This window comes from Myodes glareolus, chromosome 2, assembly GCF_982192425.1.
Source record: "Myodes glareolus chromosome 2, mMyoGla1.1, whole genome shotgun sequence".
NCBI lineage: Eukaryota > Metazoa > Chordata > Mammalia > Rodentia > Cricetidae > Myodes > Myodes glareolus.
This window is the reverse complement of record NC_142027.1, coordinates 104,430,417-104,454,953: the sequence shown is the minus strand read 5'-3', so window position 1 is coordinate 104,454,953 and position 24,537 is coordinate 104,430,417. Positions and strand designations below refer to the sequence as shown.

The 24,537-nt window shown below is 54.9% G+C and overlaps 1 protein-coding gene across 2 annotated transcripts in view; it reads right to left on the bottom strand.

The window, feature by feature from the left end:
- Positions 1-24,537, bottom strand: part of Ttyh3 (tweety family member 3) — a 28,457-nt gene extending 3,920 nt beyond the window's left edge. Inside the window, exons 1-14 of one of the 2 annotated variants that reach the window (XM_087903333.1) lie at positions 24,228-24,537; positions 11,667-11,836; positions 11,289-11,400; positions 10,963-11,183; positions 10,552-10,647; positions 9,344-9,416; positions 9,011-9,086; positions 7,904-7,959; positions 7,145-7,237; positions 5,305-5,397; positions 4,974-5,110; positions 2,192-2,365; positions 1,472-1,547; positions 448-550 (exon numbers count right to left, since the gene is read on the bottom strand). In XM_087903333.1, the coding sequence (XP_087759459.1) occupies positions 470-550; positions 1,472-1,547; positions 2,192-2,365; positions 4,974-5,110; positions 5,305-5,397; positions 7,145-7,237; positions 7,904-7,959; positions 9,011-9,086; positions 9,344-9,416; positions 10,552-10,647; positions 10,963-11,183; positions 11,289-11,400; positions 11,667-11,836; positions 24,228-24,350 (1,581 nt within the window). In that variant the 5' untranslated portion in view covers positions 24,351-24,537 and the 3' untranslated portion in view covers positions 448-469. The remainder of the gene's footprint in view (positions 1-447; positions 551-1,471; positions 1,548-2,191; positions 2,366-4,973; positions 5,111-5,304; positions 5,398-7,144; positions 7,238-7,903; positions 7,960-9,010; positions 9,087-9,343; positions 9,417-10,551; positions 10,648-10,962; positions 11,184-11,288; positions 11,401-11,666; positions 11,837-24,227) is intronic. The other variant, XM_087903334.1, reaches the window with a different exon arrangement.

Below are 24,537 nucleotides of genomic sequence, written 5' to 3'. Positions count from 1 at the left end.
TCCATGGACATGCAGCAGTGACAAGGGACAGGGGGTTGGGATGGGACACTGGTGGGATGGGACGGAAGATGGCAGCCCAGAGACCTGAAGGAGCCCAAGCAGGCACTGGGACAGGGACAGAGGTTCATACCCATGTGAGCACACCTGTACGCCTGTGTGCATGGGCCAGCATGCAGGACCACATACCCAGGGACCCAGCTCTGCATCCAAGGTCAGATGCACACAGGGTCTGGGTGGAAGTGACAAGAGGGGCTGGGCCACCTGCCGCTGATGACAGCGGAGTCAAGCCTGGAATGGGGGTTCACTGTGATAGCAGTGGGCTCAGGACCACTTCAGAGGCCTCCGGTCCCCCGAACAGTGGATGGGGGACAGTGGTGAGTAGAGGGTGCAAGGCATGGAGGTACAGGCGGGCAGCCGTGCGGGGTGGGGGGCTGGGCGGGTCAGTACCTGTCACTCTTTGAGGGTACAGCTACCACAGTGTTCGGGCGCTGTCCATGGGTTTAAATTGCCAGCCTGCATGGCTGCCAGAGTCCAGGGCAGCCAGGTAGCGCTAGGAGGGCCCAGGGTGGGAGGGATGCAGGAGAAAGAGAGAGAGAGGGGTGTCCTCAACGCCAGGCGTGGCCGGCCCCAAGTGGACCACAAGACCAGAGGGCAAGGGTGAGGGCAGTCGGGTGTGACACAGAGACCTGACAGCTCCTGGTCCAGGTCCTTGGCACCCTGGCCCAACCCTGTGCTAGGGAACATTGTGGTGTTGTGGATGACACACTGCAGGTGTTCCTAAAACAAGGCGGCCTTCAGCCTCTTAGAGCCTGTCCTCACAGCCCAGTCCTCAGGGAAGCCCCAGGGGTCCCCACATTTCCAACAGCACCTACTCTTTGACACCAAATCCACCCTGATTCTTTTGTCTACATCTCACTCCGGGGGCTTGGAAGAGACATCAGGCCTGGGTTAGAACAGCCTGGGGCTGAGACATGGGTGGATGCTTAGGGAGGGAGGGAGAGAGGGAGGGAGGGAGGGAGGGAGGGAGGGAGGGAAGAGAAAAATGGAAGAAAGGAAAGAGAAGGGAGAGAAGGAGGAAGGGATGCAGGGGTGGGTGGAAGATGGAAGGAGGGAAGAAACAGGGCTCTAATGATGAAGCTGCCTTGCCGAGGCTTTGGGAAGCCCAGGGGAAAGATGGGAAGAGAGTACTGGGGCCCTGCTGGCCACCTGCTTATCTCAAGAAAGAACCAAGGGCTGACTGCTAGGTAGCAGGACCCCAAGATTGCCCACGCTAACCCCCAGGCCCCTCAAGAGTGCCAAGAGCTGGAGGACCCACCCAGTCCAATTTGTTTAGGCCCTGGAATTACAGGTCCACAGCTTTCTCAAGAGCCCAGGCAGCCTGTGAGAGACAACACCAGGGTACCATGGCGACAGACTGTAGAGCCCTCAAGCCGGAGACTCTCCCCACCCACCCTCCTGCCCTGAGACTTACTGAGGGCGGTGGGGACTCGCGCCCAATGAGGGGGGTGTTCTCACAGCGGGGATTCTGGAAATTGGCATTCTGGCTCCTGAGTGGAAGGGGAGAGAGAGCACGTGAATGGTCATGGGCCATATGGTTCTTACTCTGGGGGAAACGGCCCATCTTTTTATTGTTTTATTTTGTTTTAGATAGGGTCTCATGTAGCCCAGGCTGGACTCAAACTTGCTATGTAGCCAAGGATAACCTTGAATTCCTGACCCTCCTGCCCTACCATCTGAGTGATGGGATTACAAGTGTGACCACCTTAGAGCCAGACAGGTCCTATGCCTGGCCAGCTCTGCCAATGCTAACTTTGTATAGTGTCAAGCTCAGAACAGCCCTCAATGCACGCCGGCTTCCCCGGCAGTCAGAACCCATTTCCCACCAGGTCACCTGCCTACCACAAAGGCACACACCCTCCTCCTGGCCCTGTGGCCACCCCATGGCTCTTGACTGGGTTCACCTGGTCACAGGGGACGCTTAGTGCCAGGCCATTCCACCTGAAGCCCTGGCTGCCCAGCCTTGATGAGAGTGCCCCCCACCCCCCACCCCTTCCTGCAGCTGTACAGGCCCTGCACCCCGCCTCCCCATCCCCTCTGATAGCCCGACAGTCCCAGGCTCCCCAGTTGCATACACACACACACACATCATCCCTGGCCCTACCTCTGCCTGTTCCCAGCCGTCACAACTCACATGTACTCGGTGACTGGCGCATTGCTGACGGTGTGGGCGGCGGCTGGGATGCTGGCCTCACTGCCGTAGCTGCTACCGCAGCTGTACAAACTGGGCATGTGCACTCGGTAAAGGCTGTCGTGTGCCTGCCGTGGCCCCGGAGCAGTCTCCTCCTCTCCATCCTCATCTGGGCCTCTGCAGGGAGGGACAGCAGCACAGGCTCAGTGTACTTACTCTGGGGCGCTAACGTGTGGCAGGGCCGTGGGCTGGTCAATCTGTCCTCTGAGATGCATCATTCCCTGAGTTATGGGGTCCTCTTTTGGCTTTGTGGGGCTTGTCCTCAACCTTGGGAGGCCTGAGGTAACCTGCCCTGTTCCCTTCTGGCTTCCCACCCTCTGCTCCGTTACTGGCTGTGGGCCAGACTTCTGTTGTTCTGCAGCAGCCCTGTGCTCCTATTCCACATGGACTGCAAGGCTAGGCCACCGTGTGGGAAGCACTCAGCAGCGGGACAGTGTGAGCTTCTGGTGTGACCATGGCTGAGCCCAGCAGGAGCCTCACACAGAGCTCTCACTTGGCCCTTAATAGTGTCCTTTGAAACAATTATTAGCTGGGTGCACATTCGAAAAACCAAAACCAAAAAAGAAAAAAAAAAAAAAAAGGAGAGAGAGAGAGAGAGAGAAAGAGAGAGAGAGAATTATTTTTTATTTTATTTTTTTTTATTTTTGAGTCAAGGCTTCTCTGTATAACCCTGGTTGTCCTGAAACTCACTCTGTAGACCAGGCTGGCCTTGAACTCACAGAGATCTGCCTACCTCTGTCTCCCAAATGCTGAGATTAAAGGCATGTGCCACCACGCCTATTTTTTTCTTTTTAATTAATTATTTATTTTATGTGCATTGGTGTTTTGCCTGCATGTATGTCTGTGTGAGGGGGTCAGATCCTCTGGAATTGGAGTTACAGATAGTTGTGAGCCACCAAGTGGATGCTGATTGAACCAGGTCCTCTGGAAGAGCAGTCAGTGCTCTTAACCGCTGAGTCATCTCTCCAGCCCCTATTTTTATTTTTAATTTTGTGTACTTTATGGGAAGAGGGTTTGTGCACATGAGTGCAGGTACCTGTGGAGACCAGAAGAGGGCACTGGCTCCCTTGGAGCTGGAGTTCAAACAATTGCCCAGTGTATGTGCTGGGAACTAAAGTTGGGTCCTATGGGAGAGCAGTGTGCACTCTTCACCCTGACCCATCACTCGGGCTCCACAACATGTGACCTCTTAGAGCTCACTTTGACAACAGCTATATGGTGACCTGTTCAGTCACACTAGCAAGCAAGAGTAGAGTCAGGACCTGAACAAGCATGAAGGTCCAGGGCTCATGACTCCTCCCCTGCAGTCTCCTCATATGTTACCACTGCCATCAGCACTACCATCGACCACCGCCAATACTGATGGAGCCACCAGCACATCCTCAGCACCATCACCATCGCCACCATCATCTCTGTTGTCACCAGAATCACCACCACCATCGCTACCATCACAACCACAGCTACCACAACTCACTGCCACTGTGACTTCTACTACTGCCCCCAACATCCCCAGAACTACATCACAACTGCAACCATCGCTAGAATCACGATTGTTACCATCATCCCCGCTAATATCGGTCATCCCCATCATCACCACCATCAGTACTGCCACCATCCCCACCAAAATCACCATCACTGCCACCATTACAACCATCACCATCTTCATTATCACCGCCACCACCACCACGCTGTTATCAACACCACGACCGGTACCACTGTCACAACTGCCATCTTCAGAATCATTACCGCCATTATCGTAACCACCTTCATATCATGAGGAGCAGGATCACCAACACCATGATTCTACCGCCACCATTCCCAGCACCACCTCAAACATCACCACCATTTTCATCGCCACCACAAACCACCTCTTCTCATCATCCTCACCATCATCACACCCCCTTTCTTTCCCCTTTTTTGTTTGTTTTGAGACTTTGTTTTGTTTGTTTGTTTGTTTTGTCTTTCTTTATAGCCCTGGCAGTCCTGGAACGGATTCTCTCTGTAGACCAGGCTGGCCTCGAACTCACAGAGATCCACCTGCCTTTGCTTCCCGAATGCTGGGACTAAAGGCGTGCGCCACTTCTCCCAGCCAGCATCGCCTGCTTTATCACCACTATCTCCATCACACTCAGAGGGAAAGGGAGCAGAATAACAGCACAGGCACGGGGACAAACCCGAGCCGACATACTTGCCATCTTAGCTGGACCACAAACAGCATTGTGGCCCCAGCAGAAGGAGCTGAAAGGGCTAGGAAGCCTGACTCTCCATGTCTCCTCAAACTAGTCCCAGGCTGAGGAGACAGACAGGAGCCATGAGGACTCCTGGCTCCAAAGATAAGGACACAATGACCCCATCTGGATCTCCAGCAGGATATGGCCACCTGAACATCCTCCTACAGGAGCCAAGTCCTCACCACCCACAGCTGTGCACATCTGTCCCTGGGGCCACAGAAGACACAGTCTGATGTTGTCTTCACGGAGTAGGGCATAAAGTCAACACAAGGGGGCAGGAGAGCCTGGCTCTGACCTGCGCCTGCACTGGACGGGAATTTCTGCTGCCATCACTACTCCAATCATTAGCACAGGCTCCCGGAACAGCAGGCAGCCCCCAACGTGCTTCAGAGGCCTGGGAAGCAGTAGGAGCTGAGGGCTGTATGCCTCTCACGCTGGAGACAGGACCAAGTGTCCAGGAGGGCCAAATTCCAGGACCCCAGGGAAAGCCTCACCTCTTCTGTTGCCAGGTGTGCGGAACGCTGCAGACGATGGAGCTGAACATGAGGGCTGTGACGAAGGAGAAGAGGGCCAGGTAGATGAGGCCCTCGACACCATCGTAGCAGAAGCCTGTCAGCGCCTGCACGTAGTCCTGAGCCGGAAGAACGGGACACGACACCAAGGACAGGGAGAGAATTGGGGACAAGTGGTGAGATCAGCTTGCTAGGCCACACTGGATGTTCCTTACACGAGGCAGTGTAGAGGGCCCACCATCAACCCAGGGACCACAAATCTCTCTCTGGTGGCTCCCCTCTGCCCCGCCCCCCCAGATGCCCAGCGGCTCACCAGGTGCAAGCTCCGGCAGTCCACCAGGGCGGTGAGGTGCTGGAGATTCACCTCTGTGCCATTTAGCACCTCCTGGACTCGGAGCAAGGGATCCTGGGGTGCACACAACACTTGATGTCAGGGTAACTGGGGAGACCCAAATGAGCCATGGAGCCCCCAGTCTCCTTCCATCTCACAACTGGCCACAGAGCCCATCCCCTGAACCCCGACTCCATGCCAGCCCCTGAGGGTCTTCAGAAAAAAATGGCAAGCCTGGGTTCTGTGCCTTGGAAACACAGGGACCAAAGAACCCACAGATACCTGTCCAATGCAGTCACTGCTAAGATAGATTTAATTTAAATTAATTTTCTTGTCAAGAGTCTTGCTACATACTGTAAGATGGCCTCAAACTCACAATCCTTCTGCCTCAACCTCTTCAGGGCTGGATTAGGGGTATGTGCTACCACACCTGGCTAGATTTTCTTCAGGTTTGTGGGAGACCTGACTCACTATGTATCACCGACTGGGCCTCGTTTTGCTCTTAAAACATATGTTAGGGGGCAGAAGGAATGGCTCAGCAGTTAAGAGCATTGGCTGCTCTTTCAGAAGACCCAGGTTGGAGTTTCAACACCTACACAGTGGCTCACAACTGTCTGTGACTCTAGTTCCCGGGGATCTTATGTCCTTCTCTGGCCTACACAAGTACCAGATACTCATGCAGGCAAAACACCCATTACATAAAATGAAATTAAAAATAAATTTTACAAAAGTCAGACTTTAGGTTGGTTGTGGTAGACAAGCCTGCAACCCCAGCACCCCAGAAGTACATGCAGGGGGATTGCTGCGTAGCAAGAGACTTTTTTTTTCTCTTCTTCTTAAAGACAGGGTCTCACTGTGTAGTCCTGGCTATCCTTGAATTCATGAAGACCCACCGGATCCCACCTCTTGAATGCTGGGACTAAAGGAAAGTGTCACCTCCCCTGGTGAAACATTATTAATGGATTGGAGCTTGTATCGGGAACACAGAACCTGGTATGACAGCCTGAGTCCCCAAATTGTGGGCTAAGGGCCCAACCCAAATCCCTAGAAAGTCACAGTTTGGAGAGAGATCTTTTTTCTTTTCTTTTCTTTTTTTCTTTTTTTTGCAGTGCTGGGATGGAACCTAGGAATTCCTTGCATGTGCCTGCCAAGTTCTTGGTCACTAAGCAGCCCTCCAGCTTACCTAGAGACCTGTGGGCTCCCTGCAGTCCAGGCAGGACTCTCACTCCCTACGGAGCAGAGGAGGAGTTTGGACTTCTGATCCTCCAGACTCTACCTCCCTAGTACTGAGAGTCAGGTATGTGCCACCGCACCCAGCCAGTCCTTGCATTTTTGAGACAGGGTTTGGCCATGTAGCCCTGGTTAGCCTAGAATTCAAGATCTCACCTCAGCCTCCTGAGTCCTATGATCACAGGCGTGTCATTACACCAAGCTTATATTACTTTTTACTTATAAAGAACAAAAACATTTTATCTGGTGTGTATGAGAGCGCGCGCATGCCCGCGCGCGTGCGTGTGCGTGTGTACACAAGCATGCCACAGTGAACAAACTGAGGCCAGAGGACAGCATGTAGGAGTCACTTCCCTCTTCCACCACATGGGTCTCAGGGATTGGACTCAGGTTGCCATGCTTGGTGGTAGAGACCTTTACATTCTGAGTCACCTTAGCCTCCCAGATATTTTATAAACCCGTGAGCAATGCCCAGGAAAAGGGGGTGGAGGGTAAAGGAAGGGAGGGTGAAAAGACTATGGGAACAGAAGGGGAACAATCAAGACCCTCAAGTTTCCGTCCGTCAGGGCCACCCTTGCCCACAGCCCCTCACCTTGGTGGCTGGGTGCTCCTTCGGGACACTCCTCAGCAGCTCGGCCACGACATCCTGCATTTCCACCAGAGCTTTGTGGCTTCCCGACAGCTTCTGCTCCACGGAGAAGTGTGGAATCCAGCAGCTGCCTGCTGCTCTCCCACCCCAGTCCTCCCAACACAGGGAGCCCCAAGGCCCCACGTCGGCCAGTTATGCCTGACTCCACCCTGTAGGCTACAGGACACCCCTTCTCCCTGAAGGTGCCCACACAGGGGATGATACACACCTCTGAGGTGGTAACAAAACCCTGCGCCCACTCCAGAGAGCAAAGCAAAGCACCGTCAATGGAGGTGTGTCTTCAGGATGCCAAGGGTACTCTCACCCCTCTGCGGGGACAAGTAGTGGATACAGGGCACGGCTAGTTGGGGCTGCCAAACTCTTCAAATGCCACCACTGAGACTTCTGAACAGGTGACATTTTACAGAGGTACCCCCAGGGCTCCTCCCATACCTGTCTACATTTGCCAGTCAGCTAGCCTCTGTCCTGCAGGGTTGCTGAGGGAACCCCAAAGAACAAAAGGCACCTCAAGGATCCACATTAAATAGGTCACTACAAGGATGGGGCAAAAGATGAGCATCCTCTGATGTCAGGTTTGCACAGAGCCTAAAGGGCTGGTAGCTTCAGCTATGTGGGCTTAGAGGATAAGCTCATGGCCCTTCCAGCCTCTTCCCGCACCCTGTGTCTCTGGCCTTGGCCACCCAGGACCAGTCTGGCTCTCACCTGTTGGAAGGGGTTGGTGGCACGGGGCGAACAAGCCAAGTAGTATTGTAAAATGTCTGTGAAAAGAGGGAGGAGGTGCTGAGGACAGATCCTGTCTGTGTCTGCACGCAAGTACATGCATTCACATTGTCCTCAAGTGTGCCTGCCTGTGTCTGGGTGTCTACATGCGCCAATGCTTGCAAATGATGCCATGTTTGTATCCCTGTGCATACACATACTGGTATGTACATGCGTTCACATACATGTGTATGTATGCTTGTGCTTGTGTGTGAGGCTGAGCAGTGACCGCCAGGGAGACTGTGGCTGTGCCAAGATCCTGTCCTCAGAGTGGGCCCCTGAAGGGTGCAGGACACTCAGGGGTGGGTTTTCCTGCTCTGAAGCAGTGACAGTGGGCAGAGTGGGGGTCTTTATGCTAGCACCCACACTCAGCCTTAGGCTTTGTTTCATTCGGTTTCTAGGAGCACAGGGGCTGTTAGGACCAGGGACACGGCTCCTCAATCTCTTCCTGTCTCCAGTGGGTCAGGAAGTCCTGTTGGTCCCACCTTGAGGAGCATCCCTGCCCACTTCCACCTGCTCAAGCCTCCATTGCCTCCACTGTCTGGGGCCTGTGGTTCTCTGACAGCTTCCCCTTCCTTTGCCCTTCATGTCAGTCAGCCGCCTTGGGAAGCTTTGATTTGTGTTTCTGAGACAGTTTCACCCAGGTTGGCCGGCAACTCAAACTCCTACTACTCCAGCCTCCCGAGTACGGGGACTCAGGGCATGTGCCATGCCCAAGCTCAGGAGGCCTTTACAGGGATTATCACGCCTTGGTACTCTCTCTTCTCCACCACAAGAAAGCCTATACTCCCAGCTGTGGCCCAGCCTCCCGGCTTCCCACTCTCTGTTCTGTTCCCAATTAGTGGCCTCACAGACATAGCTGGGGCTTCCGCCTCAGGCATTCACTAGAGTTGCAGGCTCCCGAGCAGGTGTCTATCCCCCTGGCTGCCCACTTGGAAGCAGCCTGGGACACCAGCTTCCTGGCCTGTACCACGCCTGCCTAAGGTCAAAGGCTTGTACAGGTAGGGATGCCTCAGCCTTGACCAGTCCCACACATGGTCACAGACTCACCCCCACTCAACACTGAGTGCTCCTCCACCATCTTGGTCACAAAGGTGTCAGGGTCTACGCAGAAGTCGCTGGAGCCCTGAAATGTTTGAGGCAAGAAAGGGCAAGAAAGGGTGACCAAGATAGGCCTCAGAAGCAAGCCATGACCACCCAGAGTTCTAAGGGAGATTTTGTCCCTCACCCCCCAGGGTCTCCCCTTAGTTCAGAGAGGCAAAGTGGGGTATAAGGAGCATGGGTCTGTGTGAACCAGGGCAAGATGACAGGGGACAGAAGTATGGCTTTTTCCTCCCAACCAAAGCCCATTAGATGGGGATTCCTGGGCCCCCTGCCACTCACCACAGACACGGCCAGCTCCAAGCCCAGTGCACCCCAGCTGATGACCAGGGCCAAGACACCCAGCAAGCAGACCCTTGGGGCAAAGAAGGCCCGTCAGGCTTGGAATAGGGGATAGGGAACATGCCACACATACAGCTACAGCACAAAATGCCAGCCCCCTGGGGCCTGAGCCTGGGCGGTCCGTCTGACCCACACCAGACAGTTGAATCTTCCCGTGACCTGGTCTCAGAGTCACTCAAGGCCCAGGACCTGCACAAACGCCACTCCCAGCAGGGGTGAGACTCACCCTGTGAGAGTGCACAGCTGGGGACAAGTGACAGCAACCTAGGCTTGGGTAGAAGACCTTGTGGCACCCTGGGTCTCATACATCATGTCTACATGAGCCCTTGATCACGTCAAGTCCTCCGAGTATGCCAACAACATTCATTCCTATGCATGGCTGGCTCTTCCCTCCCTCAGGCCTGCTCTGGCCACACAGGGCTCCCTGCTCTTCCACACATCACCCAGCCGCAGGTCTGCATATCAGCCTGCACATCTTTTCCCAGGGTCCACGCATCGCTTGCTCTTGAGGGCCTCTGCCCTGCCATCCTCTCTCTTAGAGCGCTTTGGCTGCATCACACACACTGAAGAGGGCCCTGGCTCTGGCTCTGGCTCTGCTTCCCACTTCAGCATCACCACCTGACCCTCAGCCCCGGCAGATTCATCTTTTCATCCTTGGGAGGCATGGAGGTACAGGGGCTGGAGGGTTATGTGGGCTCCACAGGGCCAGATCCACACAGTAACTGAAAGGCGGCTGCTCAGGTAGGAAGGTGACATCACCCCGCAGCCACCCCACTGGGAAGTTGACATCTTTGTCTTTCAGAGGCGACGGGTTTGGCACCGATGGGTCAGCTGTTCAAAGTGGCTGACATGGTAAGAAGCTGAGCTGAGCTGGGACCCAGTCATGTTGCCTGGTGTCCCCCACCAGAGCAGCCATAAGTAAACCCTGTGCAGACTCTCCGGGGGAGGAGCACAGCTAAAGACTATACACAGGCAAGTGGCTCATGGCGCTGGTCACAGCAGTATGGCATCTCAGGAGGAAGGCTGCCCTTAGGAGACGCCCATGGCCAAAGCCGCGGGTCTCACTGACAGAAGGAGACAGGGTTATGTTATCCCACACCATCACTACATCCGTGGGCCTATAGGGTCCATCTTCCCCTTTGACTCACCCAACCAAGATACCCTTGGAGCTGCGGATGAGGCCCACCAGCACCAGGAGGCAGATGATGACATCAAGCAACAGCAGGCCCAGGTACCCCAGCCACCTGTGGACACACACAGCTGTGGGCCAGGCATGGATAATGGCTGGGCAAACAGTCTTTTGGGTTAGGGTCTTGCCATTTAGCCCAGGCTAGCCTGGTGCTCCCAGGCCCTTTGCCTCGGCCTCTACTGTGCTGGGATTATATACCACCAAGTCTGACTTGATGTCAGTTCTTGAAAAAGACAGCACCACCTCCCACAGGGATTCCTGCTAAGGCTGGCAACCTCAGGCACTAGGTTCAAAGTGGCCCCGGAGGGTGATGCTCTACCCAGGTAGAGTGGGCCCCAGGGGGAAGAAGGGTCCCCCCCACCTGGCTCACCTGTACCAGTCATAGAGGTCCACTTGTTCAGCCAGCACCTCCAGTGATACGCCGGGGTTCCTCCAAAAGGGGATGGCAGCAGTGTAGCCCAACAGTGTCCCCAGGAGGCTCTGCAGCCGCTGCACGGACCTCAGTGGCTCCTGTCGCCCGGCCAGCTGCCGCTCCAGGGTCTGTAGGTTGGGTTCTGCTGTGCGGTTCAGGGCTGCAGCGGTATCCCACACCTGTGAGGGGAGCACTATGAACCAGAGACAGGTGCAGAGCAGATCATCCCACATGCACACAGAAGGTTCTAGAGCAGACAAGACGCTCCCCAGCCAGTCACTCACGCGGTCCTGGACCCCTGCCACTGTGCGGTTGGCATGGCGGAGCGAATAAGTGGCTCGATGAACACCATCGCTGGTCTCCCCGTTGCCATAGAATCCCACGGCGATGCCCGCGCTGGGGAAGGGAGAGCCATCAGACGCGTGGCTTGCAGCCAAACCTTCCCACCGGTCCCCAGCTTCTTGCCCCTACCCCTTACCCTCTTCAACCTATGCCTTAATGGTCCCATCCCATCATTCAGGCCCTGGGTCCCACCTCTCTCTTCCGGTCCCGCCCAGACTTCCCCGCCCCATCCTCTAGTCTCCCTAACCACACCCCAAGCGACCCTGCCTCCAGCCCCTCCCTCCTAAACAGTCACAGGCCTTAGGCCCTCTTCTGCTCACCTGCAGACCAACGTGGCGATGATGACGCACCAGGCGGTGCAGCAACAGTCGGCTTCCAGGTGTTCATCTGTCTTCCGCCGCCGGCAGCACAACCAGAAGGAATAGAAGAGCAGGAAAAGAAGGTCGAGGGCCAGGCAGGCCAGGGCAGCGGCCCCCAGCAGCAGTAGCGCCTGTGAGGGGGCGGGGTAGATAGAAGGGTGTTGGAGGGTGTGGAGCTAGGGTGCAGTCCCATGTCAGCCCTTTTTCCTAATGGCTCTGCATTTTTAAAAAATATTTATTTATTTATTTATTTATTTATTTATTTATTTATTTATTTATTTATTATGTATACAAGATTCTGTCTGTGTGTATGTCTGCAGGCCAGAAGAGGGCACCAGACCTTATTACAGATGGTTGTGAGCCACCATGTGGTTGTCGGGAATTGAACTCAGGACCTTTGGAAGAACAGGCAATGCTCTTAACCTCTGAACCATCTCTCCAGTCCCTGTATTTTTTTTTTTTAAGTTTGCCTGACTATGTGCTTTCCCCAGTAAAGAAACTTTGGAAGCCATGTGTTGGGTGGCACATTCCTGTAACTCCAGAATTTGGGAGGCTGAAGCAGGAGAATTGCTGTGAGGTGGCATCCAGCCCGAGCTATACGGTGAGTTCAAAGCTATGGAATACACGACAGAACTCTATTCCAAAAAACTAAACAAAACAAAAAAGCCAGGCGGTAGTGGCACATGATTTTAATCCTAGCACTCGGGAGGCAGAGGCAGGTGAATCTCTGTGAGTTCGAGGCCAGCCTGGTCTACAGAGCAAGTTCCAGGACAGGCTCCAAAGCTACACAAAAAAAACCCTGTTACAAAAAGAACAAAAAAAGCTGGGGCTGCAGAGATGGCTCAGTGGCCAAGAGTACTGACTGCTCTTCCCAGATAGCAGGGTTCAATTCCCTGCACCCACACGTCAGCTCAGCTGTCTGAAACACTACTGAAAGGGGACCTGGTGCTCTCTCCTGGCCTCTGAGGGTATGAGACACACCCGTGGCGCACAGACATACATGAAGGCAAAATACCCATGCACATAAAACAAAAATACATTATTTTAAAACAATAACAAAAAGCTGGGTCTGCGAGATGACTCGACAGATAAAAGTGCCTGCTACCAAGGCGGGCACCGTGAGTTCAATCCCAGGACTCTCACGGTGGAAGGAGAGAACGCCCCTGACTCTCTCTAACTCTCCACACGGGCACTGTGGAATATGTGCCCCCCCCCAACCGTGTGTCAGAGAAACAGAAAGGACAGGCTAGTAACCGTGCACTCTCTTAGGAGCCACGTGACGGGAAATGTGGTCTCAGCTCACTTCCTGTGCAGGGTACGGAAGCAGGGTGCTGTTCAGCGGCAGTTACTGGTCAATGGGGCAGCGGAAGGATGCTGAAGACTTGCTTTTTCTGACGCGACCCAGACTGTCCCCAGGCTCCCTGATTCTGGGCTTCTCCTGGCCCCATCCCAACCTCTGCTCCTCCTCAATCAGGTGCGCCATCCTTGGGGCCAATGCCTGAGGAGCTAGAGAGGCAGAACAACTCTTTGCCTGGCCCCCCCTTGGGACCACAGGTTGCTCCATCAACAGCCCTGGCACCCCGTGGGCCATTTCCCAGGAGACAGTTGCCAGGCAGCAAAAGGATGGCGGTCCCTGCTCTCCCAGAGCCAGCTGGCTCCCACACCTGGAGGCAGGCCTCCGCACTTTCCATCTGGCCATGAAGGTGCTGCCTGCACGTCCAGTTAATGAGGGCCAAGAACTAGATTTCTGTAGTCCAGAGTCATGGCGCTACCCTGGAGGCTGATGGGCCACTGGAGATGGGACCTCTGCTTGTGACATAGTGCAGAAAAAACTTCAGGGAAAGGCCAGAGCTCCACCTCGATGTCACAGCCCATCCCCCACCGGCTTCACCTTGTCCCTCTACCCTGTACCCTGGAGCTACCCAGCAGTCTGGGTGCCGCAAGGCACCAGACACAGGCATCTTACTGTGTTTGCAGTGTACACTATAGGCCCACCATCCCTGCACAGAGGGGAATAGGTGCAGTTGGGGGTGCCAGAGCTACCCTGTGAGCCCTAGGGCTTACATCAGAAAGGCCTCCAAAGCCCAGGATGGCTGGCCCAGGAGTATACAGGGAGGTGGGGACAGGAGCATGCCAGTTTGCAGCAGGCAAGGCAGACAGAACCCAGGACACGCCTATACAGGTCACGGGCCAGTCACAGCATTCTCACATGGTGGCCATGAGTAAACACCAGCGTACCTGAGCTACAACATCCCCTGGCTTTTGTCTAGATCTGTGGTCGCCTGCTTACACCTACGCCTGGACCAAAGGTGCTAACCCACTGCAGGTTCCCTCGTCACAAGTCAGAGGCAAAGGGCTGTACAATCCTGTGAGAGCAACTGATCACTCTCTCCCTGGGAGCCAAAGATACCTGCATTTCCATGAAGAGGGCCATCCTAGGGCTCCCCATGTCAAGCAGACCCAATTTGGGCCATACATCTAGAATGTACATCTCACTGGAGAGCAGTTAGGGATGGGTCCCAGACACATGACAGGAGCCAGACTTTGGCTCTGTGGCTAGGACGGGCCTGTGCACCCAGTATTACTTGGTTGATGCTAGAACCACATCCTCCCATTTGCTAGAAGAGAAAACGGGTTTTATTTTATTTTTTAAATACTTCATGTGGTTGCTGGGAATTGAACTCAAGACCTTTGGAAGAGCAGTCAATGCTCTTAACCTCTGAGCCATCTCTCCAGCCCCCGAGAAAACGGGTTTTATAAGATAAGTTCCAATCATGACAGGATCTGGGGTGGGGGTGGCAATTCTCTTCACAAATGGCACTACTGTGTAGCGGAGGGCTGATGCTCACTTACAAAATGCCACAAGATGCCAGGGACATACAGGGACCCAGCTGGCAACAGCCTCTGCGCAGGGAGGTGATCTTGGCACCAAGCTTACTGAAGGAAAGGAGGCAGGCCATAAATAGTTGAACGCTGGTTCATGAGACGGCTCAGCAGGTAGAGGCTCTTGCTGTCAAGTCTGAAGACCCAAGTTCGATTCTCGAGAGCCATATGGTGGAAGGAGAGAACTCCTACAAGTTGTCCTCTGACCTCCACACGTACACCATGGCATGTAACATGGGTGTACACAGATACACATGTATAACACATAAAGAAAAAAAGAAAAAAAAAAGATGGGCAGGGATGTCAGGTCATCTGTAGTGAAAAGCAGCCAGGGTCAGTGTGTGAAACTGAGTCTGTGGAGCCCCCGGGGAAATACAGACTTGGGAATAAAGGCTTTGAGCTCCACCCCTAGGAAAATCTACATGTCCTCAGACGGGGAAAACCAGGGAAAGCACACATCCTTGTCCACATTCGGACATTCAGGTCCTGTGTCCATACATCTGCTCACAGCTGCACCCACACATACCAGTGCCAATAGGTGTGGCTTTGTGAGCCCCAGGGCGTTTATGCTCTTATGGGTGTGCACGGCTTTAATCCCAGCACTGGGGAGGCAGAGCAGTCTAGGCTAGCCTAGGCTATATAGTGAGTTCCAGGTTAGGAGAGAGAGAGAGGGAGAGGGAGAGGGAGAGAGAGAGAGAACGAGCCTTAAGAAACCCATCACCCAAAACTGGTACCCTGGGGCTCAGAGAGAGGGAGTCACCCAAAATTCCAAAGCCAGTGAAGATCTATAGGTAGTGACAGTCACAGCAGGTGCCTAGCATTCTCAATTTCTTACTCTTAGGGCGGCCAAGGAAGGGTTCATACCTGTCTGTCCATGTTCTGCCCGACTCCATCCTGGTCTGGCCTTCTCTAGGAAGCCCTTTCTGAACATGTTTCTCCCCTTTGTGCCTTTGGGTCTGCTTGCATATTGTCAGTAGGTGGCTGGAAGGTGTTGCCAAGCTCACGGATCTAACATCGCTATTGAAAGCTAAGGGGAGACTATCCTCCAATCAACTCAGGACTTGTGCTCAGAGACTGTGTTCAACCATAGCAGGGATAAATTGAGATCTCCGTTCCCCGAATTCCAAGAGGCCCGGGGAACTTTCTGGCACCCTCTATTCCTCCCATATGGGGCCAACTGTACTGAGGCCAGGGGCAGCCAGTAATATCTGTCCCAGCTCCAGGAATGGAAGGGATAGCACCCTCCGATTTACACTGAGAAAAAGCATGTCAGCATAGACACCTTGAGGCCCTGTGGGACAGCCGGCTGAGACAGCATGACCTCCTCCTAGTCTCTGAGGCCAGATCCCCAGAACATGCTTCTGTGGGGGCACCATGCCAATGTACTCACTGGCAGAGTAGCCACCACTGCCCACAGGCCATGGAGAATGATAATAGGAAATGCCACTCAGCATCTAGGATCTGACCACATGGAACTTTCCGTCTATGGTAAAAGTGATCTAGAGGCTCAGTTGGGTGAGGCAGGCACCCATCCCTGTCCTAAGCTACTGGACACAGTGTGGGCTGCAGGAACCAGGTTCTTGGTTAAGGTAGGTAGGGACAGCACCCTCCTCCCCAGTTCCCCGTAGCCTCCTATTGTGACTGTCCCAGCTCCCCAGGATGTAAACACCTGTGAGCTCTCACACATGCAAAAGGCCAGAAGCATCTGGGTAGTCGTCTAGAGTGAGTACGCAGCCCCAGCAACATCTACTTTTCTGGATAGAGATGGGCTACCAGGGTCCTGTTTGCCTACTCGGAGTAGGGAGGAGTCACCACAGCATCGCAACAGCTTGCCCCAAGGATGGATAAGTCACCAGAGTGGACCTAAGATAACCAGGATGTAGACCTAGAGTGCATTCCTTCTGGGCCACCAGAGGGCTCTAAGGACCCCCAGCAGCCCAGTTCAGTGGCCTTGGGAATCTGAAGTAGAAGTGGGTCTTATAGACTGCCATTGTGGGGTCACCGGCTCCTGGCTGGGCATCTAGGAAAGCCAGGGCTCAAAGATAGCTTTGTGATCTAGAGACCAGGACGGATCAGGGAGCAAAAAGGAATTCAGGGCACAGGTTGGAAGGCAGGGAAGCGGGAACCCCCCCCCCTTCCTAGTACAGAAATCTTCTAATGGGAACCCTCCATCTGCTAGAGGAAGAGACAAAGTATGGGGGAGGAGGGTTGTCCAGAAGGCTGGCTGGGTTGGGCTAAGACTCCACAGGCATCTTGGGTCAGAGTAAGAAAGGGGAGGGCCCACCAGACTGAGCCATGCCTCGGGATCACGAGGGACACGCAACTAGCTCAGCATGCATACAGCTGGCTCAGCATGTATAAGCCACAGGCCTGGTTCCCTGAGTTTGAGGCTTGGGGGTCCCCAGATCACCGAGCAGGAACTTATCTGTGCCTCTAGACATCTAGTGCTGGCCAGGAAGCCCATTCTCACCCCCACAGTGGAGATCTGGGGGTCCTCCATCATGGGCTGCCAGGGCGCTGAGCTGGCTGCATGACCACGGACGCCCCCACCCCCAACACACTGGGCTGAGGAACCAGTGATGCTGGCCAGAAATTAAAAACAGATTTTCCACCAGGCCAGGCTTGGGTTTCACAAATTCCATGACAGTGAGTTCGTGGCAGGGCCTGGAGAGAGTGTAGCGGATGGCTGTGCAGGAGCCAGGGGAAGGGGAAAGCAGGGGCCCAACTTACTACCACTGTCCCCCCACCCTGAAGTCTGAAGCCGAGACACCACAGCTGGGTAGCCATACACTAGTGTCCCTTTGGCCTCATTCTGGAGGAATCCGCTCGGATAAGCTGACCGGCCCCTCCTTGACCCTCATCTCAGGGAACCCTCTGGAAAGTGGCTCCCAGTCCAGCGACACAGCTCCCATCAGAGCTTCTCAGTTCTGGCCGCAGCAGCCACCCAACCCAGACCAACATCAGAAACCACTAAGGGACATGTGCACCCCAGTTTGACGGGGCTATAGAAGGGACTTCAATATGGTCTGGTCTCTATGGTCACATGTCCAATCCCTTGGTGATCACATGAGGTACTTCCCATATCCCTGACCCCAAGGCCCTGACTACATAGCAAGGTCCCTTTTTTAAGCCTAAGCAGAACTGCCTGTGGGTGAGGGGTTGATGCAGACAGTGAACCCACTACTGCCCCAAACCTGGGTCCACAGGGAGAAGCCAGGAGCCCTAAACCACATGCCTAGTCCAAAGGCCTCTGCCTAGAGGGGACCAAAATGCCCAGCTCCAGACAACTAGGAGAAGGGGCTAGAAAACAGCCGAACAGCTGCAGGAATGAACAATATAAGCCCCTTGAGCAAGGCAGCTGCCGTCTAGGGGTCAGGGCAACAAAGCGCACAGCTCCCCAGAACATGACCGAGAGAGCGCCACGTAGCGGTCAGATGAGCTGGCCTGGGCCCTGGTAGCAGGGTGCCACATCAGGTGAGGGTTGGCCCTTGACAGAGAGGAGAGAGGAAGGGGAAAGGCTGGCAGACCACTTGCAAGCCCAGCAGGAAGCCAGAGGGAGGTGGGCATCCTCAGAGAAAACTCAGAATGGCCTTGGGAAGTCTGACCCCGACTTCTACTCAGGAGCCTTTGGGTTTGATTTCTGTGGTTGTTTGGAGACAAGGTCACATGTAGCCTAGGTTGGCCTCGAACTCCCTATGTAGGGGAGGGTGGCCTTGAATTCCTGATCCTTTGTCTTCCTTCATCTCCAAGGGCTGGGATTCCAGGTGTGTATCGCTACCCTTGTTTCTGTGGTGCTGAACTTTGTACAGGCGGGGCAAACATGCTATCAACTGAGCTACAGCCTTAGCACAATTTGCTGTTCTAATTTGATCATTCTATTTAAATTGATTATGTGTGGGGGAGGCATATATGCTACTATACACACATGGAAGTCAGAGGGTTGTTCTTTGCTTCCCCTTCACATGGGATCTAGGTACTGAGTTCAGGTCTTCAGGCTTGTGCAACAAGCGCTTTACCCACTGAGCCATCTCATTGGCCCATTTGCTTGATTTTGAGACAGGGTATGAAGCCACACTGGTCTCAAACTCATGGTAGTGCTGCCTCAGCCTTCCAAATGCTAGGACTATAGGGTACAGACATGTTCCACCATACTCGATAGCAGAAGCCTGTCCTCCACTCTGAGACAGGGTTTTCTGTGTACCCTAGGCTGTCTTGGGACTCTGTAGACCAGGATGACCTCGAATTCACAGAGTTCTGCCTGCCTCTGCTTCCCAAGTGCTGAGATTAAAACCATGTGCCACCACCTCCTGGCTCGCAGAAGCCTTCTTTTTTGTTTGTTTTAACAGAGTTTCTCTGTGTAACAGCTCTGGTTGCCCCAGAACTCACTTTGTAGACCAGACGGCCCTTGATCTCACAGAGATCCGCCTGCCTCTGCCTCCCAAGGGCTTGGGATTAAAGGTGTGCACTGCGCTACCGCTGCCCAGCTGCACAAAACTTAAAGACTCCCTTCTTCTTGGGACTTCTGCAGGGCCCAGAGCTGCATGACCAGAGATCCATAGTCTCATGGCCCCAGGGCTGATCTTGTCATTCTGAGGCTCCTAAAGCAGCAGCCATTGCATGGCTGAACACCAGGGCCCGATACAGTGGCATAGCATTTTCTAGGGCAGTGAGGCCCTAGGACCCACCCCCAGTAGAGTGGATGTTATGATTCAGAGTTAGTCTCAGCATCTCCTGGCTGTACTGATTCAGACTTGGTCCATGATTCTTCCCTGGGACTCAGTATTGGTCATACTGGGCCTGGCAGGGACTTACCTGCCTCTCCCGGCCTAGGGTCCTTGCTCCTTGTACCATCATCTCCCACCTAGGGGTTGCTCTGGAAGCCTCCATCTAGCTCTAAACCAGGAAAGGGGAGGGAGGCAGGGTGGTCGTGGTAGAAGGGGTTTGTATTTGGCCTTCTTCCCTCCCTTGCGACTTCAGAATTCTGGCCAGCACTATGAAATGCTGGGGAAGCACCTAGAAGCACATGAGCGGCCATGTCTAAAGTACGCAGTATCTAAGCTTAGGCAGGCAACAAAGGCTGGAGCCATAGCTCAGTTGGGAGAACCTGTGCCTATGAGGCCCTGGTTTCTATCTTCAGTATCACGCAGACCAGGGGTATGGATGCAGTGGAGACCAGGTCATCCTTAACACGCTGGGTTCAAGGCCAGCCCTTACGTGAGACGGCTCTGAGTTCAGATATCCAGAACCAATAGAAAGCTGAATGCGGTAGTGTGCACTCCTGCATATGGTGAGATGAGAGGCAGGGACAGGAAAATCCCCAGAAGCTTGCTGGCCACCAGCTGGCACAGGCAGTGGCAAACAAGAGACCCTACTTCAAACACAGTCCAAGGCAAGGGCTGGTATCTAAGGCTGTCCCTCTGGTCTTTATTTGCTCACCATGGTACATGCATGCCTGCAATCACATACAGGAATGCACACACACACTGAGCATGCACACATACATATCATATACATACACATCACACAACACACATATACACGATTCAAAAACAAAGCAAACAATTAAGAGAAAGGAGACAAAGCTTGGGGTGTGGCTCAGTGGCAGACTACTTGCTTAGCCTGCAGGAGGCCCCGGGTTTGATCTCCAGCATGGGGGGGGGGGGGTTAAAAGAAAGGAAGGAAGGAAAGGATGAACGAACGTGGCATGGCAGTATGCAATACAACTCTGGTTTCAAGTGGCGTCATCCCCAAAAATGCAAGTGCATGGACAAACTCCAGCTGGGTGGCTCCTTTGTCTTCGCATGGTCACCCCCCCCCCCCATATACACCCGAGTGTCCCACAGACGTGCGCTGCCTGTGTAAGCTGGAAACAGGCGATAAGGCTGCTTTTTCAGACAGAGCTCATTTCCTGAGTTGTCGGGAGGATGACAATGAACCCAGCCCTGCCCAGAGGACACAGCCAAGCTGCCAACCTGCCTGCCATGCCGCTGACCTTGTACATTGAGAGGCCCAACTCTTATGAGCTGCCTGCATGCGCCGAGGGCAGATTCCTGGTCCTGAGGGACATTCAACTGGAGCCTAGAAAGTGGCCTGTGATACAGGGTGGCCAGTACTCCTAGGCAGCATATTTCCCTGTGCCACGCAGGCAGAGGGTACACCTTTGCCTACTTTGTTTCCACCCTTTAAGACCCTTTCTCAAACCCTAACTATACCACCTGGGTCCCTCCCGCTCTCTTAGTAGACGTTGCTATAGCTCAAGCCCAGAGCCCTGTACATGCTAGGCAAGCGCTCTACCACTGAGTGCATTCTCTACTCCCACCCCCTTTTTTAAGAGAAAAGATCAGCTTAATTGCTGGTTTTGAACTCATTCTGCAAGCCAGGATAGCCTTGAACTTTCTTCCTGGCGAACAGCTGGGCTAACAGATCTGTACCACCATGGCTGACTTCCCTTAAGTTTTTAATCAGCCACTGCCTCAGGACTGACGGGAAATGGTCCCACACGCTGGCTAAACAGCAGGCCAAGTGCTACCAACTACATGAATGGCCAGCGCGCCGCTGGCCCACTGTATCCCAGGCCTGGGCCGGAGTACAGTGAGCCGGAGAGAAGCTGGTGAGTTCCAAGCCTTGGCTGGCAGTTTCCATGGCAGGCTAGGTAAAAGCTGCTTATGGAGGCCCTCCCAGACCGCCAAGCCTTACAGCCAGCTCCTGCTCCATCAGCAAACAGTTCCTGGCCTGCCTCGAACTAGGAGAGACAGCGAAGACTGGAAGCAAAGAGTATGAATTTGACCCCGTACCTGAGGCAGCAGGGTCATGCTGGGTCATGAGGGCTGATGGAGGACAAGAAAACAGCCACCCCCCCCCCCACACACACACCAGAATGGGGTTAGCAGGCTGTACCCAGGTGTCAATAATCTACTCGGAGAGGGGCCTGATGCCCAAGCTTAGGGCTGCAGGCCACAAGGACAGGCCCAGATGAAAATCAAGACTGCAGTCAGGACAAGCTGGTTGTGGACCATGTCAGGTCCAAAGTCTCTGGGTCCCGTGCTGTCTCCTGCTAGGACTTCAGTTCTTCCCTGCAGGTGAAGGCACCTACCCACACAGATGATCTAAATTCCAAGTACCCCAGTGAGGCAAGGGGGTAGGGGAGCTGGGGCATGCTGGGGATGGCCTCATCCCAGAAGAGACCAGTCAGCAGCTCTTGGGGACAGTCTAGCGAGAAACCAGTACAGAACTAGACAAGACTGGAGGAGCCCCTTCTATCATGAAGATGCCATGGGCACCCATACAACTCAACCAGAGACTGACTCCTGGCGGCCCTTCCACTCAGCACCATTACAGGCTTCTAAGAAGGGGTGCGTCATGCTTCGAGACCCCTGGTCTCAACATTCCAGGATGCGAACTCATACCGTCACCCGTGTAAAAGCTGCATGGCATGCTGAAGCTCTGCACCCTTGGAGCAGCCAGTCCACCCCTGCTGGGTCTCCAGGAGGTAGGATAAATGGTCCAAAGGAAGACTCTGCCCCCAGTGCTCACTGAAGGAGGCTAAGCCTTAGTCTGTACACTACAGACAGCTGCACAGCCCCGTGTGAAAGGAGGCGAGTACAGGCAGCTCCACATGGGGTTTGACTGGGAGTCTAATTGTGGGTTCCACCAGGTTCCAGACAGTGGGCCATGAATGGAGAAGAGAGCAAAGGACAAGCCTGGCATCCCCATGCTGGGAGACAAAGAAGCTTCCTTCCCTAATGGGGCACCGTGCAGGTATGGGCAGGGTGGATAGTGGAGAGGGTATTCCAGGTCAAGATGGGTGAGAGGTCACTAGACACAATGGGACAGGACAGCCACCCCCACATGCGTGTATATGCAACCCCACCCACAGAGTTTGCAACACCTCCCCAGGGAAGATGTGATGGAGCCTGTGAGGATCCACTGCCCACCCACTCAGAAAGGGAGCTCCTGCCTTCCTCCCGACAGGTGACCCTGCACAACCATCATATTCCGGGATGAAGGGATGAAGCTCAGAGAGGCTGAGCAATTGCCTAAAACACCTGCTGAAAGAGGGCAGGGGCCCCATGCATAGCCACAGCCCCACTTCAGGAGCGGAGGCGGCGGAGGATGGAGCCAGGCTGGGTTCCACACCGTGAATTATTCAGTGGCTAATTCTGCTCCTGGGAGAGGAAGCAGGAGGGAGAGTGAGTCAGAGGCCTCCCACGGCGGAGCCCAGAGCAGAGGAGCAAAAGCAGGCAGGACCAGGCTCAGCCAGGGCCACGGGGCTGAGGGCCCATGGAGCTGAGGGTCTGGGCCACTACCTTCAGATTTCCAAGGGCTGCAGGCACTGAGCCCTCGCCCTCTCTGTCACAACTGTGACAACAAAGTCTGCAGCAGGAGCAGGTGGCAGCCCACTGACCACAGGAAGTGCTACCAGGTTGCCCCAGGTGTCAGTGGACCATCAGAACTGACAATCAGGCAAACCCTAAGCAGGCAACTTTCTAAGAATAGCTCATACAGTTCTTCCAGGAAGGAGGGTGACAACACCGTCACACAGTAAGAGAAGCACATGTGTTTCCCCAACCCCCACCCGGGGCTTGTCTTCCCCAAAAAATCCCCAGGTGGGCTCAGATCTCCCTCTCCCTTTGCTGTCTCTCCAGCCTCAAGCTTGGTCTAAGCCCTCGCTTCCATCCTCGTTTTAGGAATGCCATCAGCTGCTGGAGCTGGGCTCAGGTGGGCATCGAGTGGGAGCAGGGACAACCCTGTGCTCTCACCCTGAACTTCTCAATAGGATGAGGGGGGGCTGCAGTGAGAGATGTGACACAGCCCCAGGAGCACGATTCCCAGGCTGAAGTCCAGGGGCACCTCTGAGGTGCTTCAGTCACCAGGTGGCTGACTACTCTGTTTTTGGAATCCGGAGCGGGAAGGAAAGAAAAGCCCACAGCCTGGTCCCCCTGCTCTGAACTCAAATGACAGTGGTTCAGTAGTGGGGGTGGTGCTGGGACTTGGCAAGATGCCAGGCTTAGGGCTTCGCAGGGAGAGGGCTGCCAAGTGCCCCATGGCCCCCAGCCCAGACAGAGGCCCACTTCACCCCACTTCAGCCAGGCCTCATTTCCCACCCTGGGTTGAAAGACTGCTGGCACCCTGGTTTCCCACAACCGCAAGACACCCTGTGTACATCCCACAGTCCGACCATGAAGCAAGGGGTCATTAGCAGCCACAGAGGGCTGGCCATGGCCCAGGTTACTCACCCACCAACAGCCTGGCAGTGGGATTCCCTAGCTGGGGGAAGAGGCGAGGAATCCCCTTCTGCCTGAACCCAGGGTTCCAGCCTCGGCTAGCGGGGGCTCTCTGCTGGGGAGCAGCTAATCGCCCAAAGGATGGAGACGAGCCTGGCAGGAACCCACAGGATCCGAAGGAGTCCATGAGGGGAGGGAGGCGGCTCCACCAATCCAGATAGGAGGCCCTGGTGACACGGAGGGACTGAACACCTTCTAAGGGGGGTGGGGGCTCGACGTTAACCCCTGGAGCGGACCATAGGGGACCCCCTAGAAGGAAAGGGCCACGACCCCACATAGAGATGCGGAGGCTCCAGTCCCTCGGGAGGGGCCAAGACCCAGGACTCCTGATCCCCCACCCAGGGGCGCGTGTCACCTGCTGGTAGTCGGCGTCCTCGGGCCGGAACTGGCTGCTGGTGGCCTCCCACCGCAGGTCGAAGTGCGGCAGCCGGTGCAGGAGGTTCACCCACCAGGGCGCCGCGTAGCTGACCCCGGCCATGGCGGGCGGCCGCGGGCGCTGCGCCGGGCTTCTCTCGCTGCCCGGTGCTCGGGGCTCAGGGACCCGCCGACGTCTGATCAGCTGCCCGCATTGTGCCCGCTATCGTGGGCCCTGGCCCGGCCCGGCTCGGCCCGGCTCGGCCCGGCTCGGCTCCGCTCGGCTCCTCTCGGTCACCCGCGCCCGCCGC